The sequence below is a fragment of the Lontra canadensis genome, unplaced genomic scaffold (assembly GCF_010015895.1).
Source record: "Lontra canadensis isolate GAN:19392208 unplaced genomic scaffold, GSC_riverotter_1.0 scaffold252, whole genome shotgun sequence".
Lineage (NCBI taxonomy): Eukaryota > Metazoa > Chordata > Mammalia > Carnivora > Mustelidae > Lontra > Lontra canadensis.
This window is the reverse complement of record NW_022631246.1, coordinates 208,881-211,936: the sequence shown is the minus strand read 5'-3', so window position 1 is coordinate 211,936 and position 3,056 is coordinate 208,881. Positions and strand designations below refer to the sequence as shown.

The 3,056-nt window shown below is 33.1% G+C and overlaps 1 protein-coding gene across 1 annotated transcript; it reads right to left on the bottom strand.

Moving 5' to 3' along the window:
- Positions 1–306: 306 nt before the first annotated feature.
- LOC116862524 (ATP synthase subunit d, mitochondrial-like) lies at positions 307–909 on the bottom strand. The gene has a single exon (XM_032849854.1). It carries the CDS (start codon positions 851–853, stop codon positions 371–373), a length of 483 nt encoding a protein of 160 aa, XP_032705745.1. The 5' UTR covers positions 854–909; the 3' UTR covers positions 307–370.
- Between the last annotated feature and the right edge of the window lie 2,147 nt (positions 910–3,056).

The following is a 3,056-nucleotide window of genomic DNA, read 5'->3' as shown; positions in this document are numbered from 1 at the left end:
TGGAATGTACAATGTTTGTTTGGCTTTTGATATGACTCTAAAGATATGTTCGGAAAGGTAAACATAAACTAAATGATGAAGGCCATATAGCCTTATATGCCAAAATAAACAGTAATATTTTGTCCTTCTTCTTGAGAAAGAGATTTAATGACTTAAGCAACAGAAAATGTTGAATAGGTGAAGAATGTGGCACTATTGAGGGAGAATAAAACTGTTCTGCATGATTGTAATTATGGATAATGACATATTTGTCAAAACCTATTAAAGGAGATAATGAAACTTAATGTATGCAATTTTTTTTACCATATCCATTATTTTTAATCTCCAGCATTTATAATACAAGGGCCAGAGCTCTCTCCCCACTTCAAGTTTATAAGTTTTCGATTGGCTTGTGAGGCCAATAGAGATACTTCTTCTTGTCTAATCTGGTTTCTGGGAAGGCTTCATTCAGGTCCTCAATGGTCATCTGATCAAACGGAATTATGTTCCTTAGCTTCTCCAGCTGTTTTTCGTATTCCACAATCCTGGCCTTTGAGAGAGACAAAAACTCAGCACAACTTTTTACATCTTCTTTTTCTTCAGTGTCCACCTGAACAGTGTATTTATCCTCTGGAACAGGAATCTTCAGGGCATTGAACTTCTCAAACTCATCTACCAAGCCAGCCTTCGCCACATTGGCCTTGTAGTGAGCCCAGTCGATAGCAGGGGGTTTCTCAGGGAGAGTATCCAACTTGGAGGTAAGTGTCTCATTCCAAGATTTCAGGGAGTTAGCAATGGCCTTCTGGTTTCGGGGTATGATCTCCCCAAAAGCTACCCAGTCAATGGTTTTTAGAGCAAGTTTTTGCCCAGCCATCTTGAGATCCTTCACCGACCCCAGCTGCCCAGATTCCACAGCAGCAAGGAATGGAACTCAATGTATGTAATTTTTAAAAATTATGTACAACTTCAATGGGTATTAGGACGGGTTGCAAAAACAAACTAACAAACATTCTAAGTGTACTACAGATGTATGAAACTATCTTACCAAAAACAGTAGGGAATTGTTGTTGACAAGTAATTTTGGAAATTAGTAGATTCTATAAAATCAAGGCAAAAGGAGCTATACATAAGCACAATACTTTAGTTGACTAAGTTGACAAAGTGAGTAGAAGGTTAGAGATACACAAAGGGAGAAGACTAGAATGATCCATGAGTAATGGCTTAGAATTGGAGACATCAAAACGAACACATGTTTAGCCTAATATATATACAGATGGTTACATATAGTTACATGTATATATATGACTTAGTGTATATGTAAATCTATGTTCTTTATCAGCTGAGAAGGTTATGAAACTCTAGTAGAAATGAACACAAAGAATCCATTACTTGATTTCTAATATCATTCACAGACAAAGGAAGCAAAGCTTCTTGGAAATATGGCAGATTCCTGGATTGGAGCAGGAAGTACACAAGATGAGCCTGAAACAGTTTGTAGTGCCAGAAAGTAAGGAACGTTAAAATAAAACAAAACAAAACAAAAAATACAACAAAAATATTAAAATACTGGTAGGCATATGATAAAAGGACACAAAATCCAAATAAAGAAGTTTCTAGTTGCTAAATGCCTTAGAATTAATCAAGTATCAAAATAAATAATAAAATAATGATAGTATATTTTGTATGTTTTTTTTAATAGTCCTTCTACATATCATTTAGAAGACATATGTTATTTGTGATATGAATTACATGTTTGGTCAAAGTACTGGGTACTCTCCAAACATGATCATATCAGTTGGGATAAAAATCTAGTAGAAGATGGGTGACATAGGAAATAGTAACCTTTGGGACAATTAAATATATAGACAATGTATAGACAGAAACACAAATTTTCCACTGAGAGATGACCATAATCATGCATTATATTGTCCTGAATTAACAAATTATATACTACATAATGACAAAGATGTTATTTCTTAAATAAGCCAATGTTTGTGAAGAAAGCATAGTTTGGATAATTTTTTCCCCAAACTAAATTGGCTTGAAATTTTGGAGAAATTTTTCTCCAAATAGTTTAAAATTTTCCTTATCCTTAATATTTTTACAATGACATTTATTTTTTTAAATTATAACTAGAAGAAAAATGGCAGATCTATACCTAAAGAAGGTGAATTTATTAAAGATTACTTTTCAATGTTTAAAGAGTATGTGGTTAAATATATCAGATATATCAAATTTTATATAAAATTATCAGAATATATCAAATTGAAAATAACAATTTAGTTTAAATTTTAATAGAAAATATTTTTCTATTGTTTTCTCTCTGTCTTTTGTCTTTACTTGCGTTTACTGTTCTGGGTAGATTCTTACAGAAGATCAATCATTTCTGAATTAGTGTTTTGTTTCCTACACAACTTAGAACCAGCCCTGTGTCACTGATGTTACCAAATACAGAAGCATATGAAGAAAAAAGAAATGAAATAAAGAAAGAACTTTCAAAATAGAAAAAAAGAAATAACTTTCCTAGCTTCTCCACCTGAATCCACATTACAGTGTTTTTGTTTACACTGTCTGCACAGAAAAATAGTAAGATGGTAAATCAACTTATTGACATATGGAATCCTTGGCTAGCAATTTCACACATCCATACATAATCTATTAAGACTGGATGGCTCAGTCATTTAAGCAAACAACTCTTGATTTTGACTCAGGTCATGATCTCAGGGTCCTGGGATTAAGTCCCACATTGGGATCTGTGCTCAGTGCTGAGTCCACTTGAGGATTATCTCTCTCCCTCTGTCCCTCCCCTCACTCTCTGTCAAATGAATACATAAATCTTGAAAAAAATTTAATAAGAATGAAGCAGAATAATACCTCATACCTAACATTAAATTTTCCTTACTTTCTCATTTGTTTCTGGATTCTTGATTAAGCTTTTTTGGACTCTGTAGGCCATCATCATCTTGCTGCACATGTTTCCAGATATTCCTGATATATCACCTGAAGGATATTGTCTTCTAAAATTTTTTAAAGATTTTATTTATTTATTTGACAGACAGAGATCACAAGTTGGCAGA

What these genes read in the sequence shown, in the direction of transcription:
- LOC116862524 (XM_032849854.1), bottom strand. Translation starts at nt 853, where the DNA reads ATGGCTGGGCAAAAACTTGCTCTAAAAACCATTGACTGGGTAGCTTTT.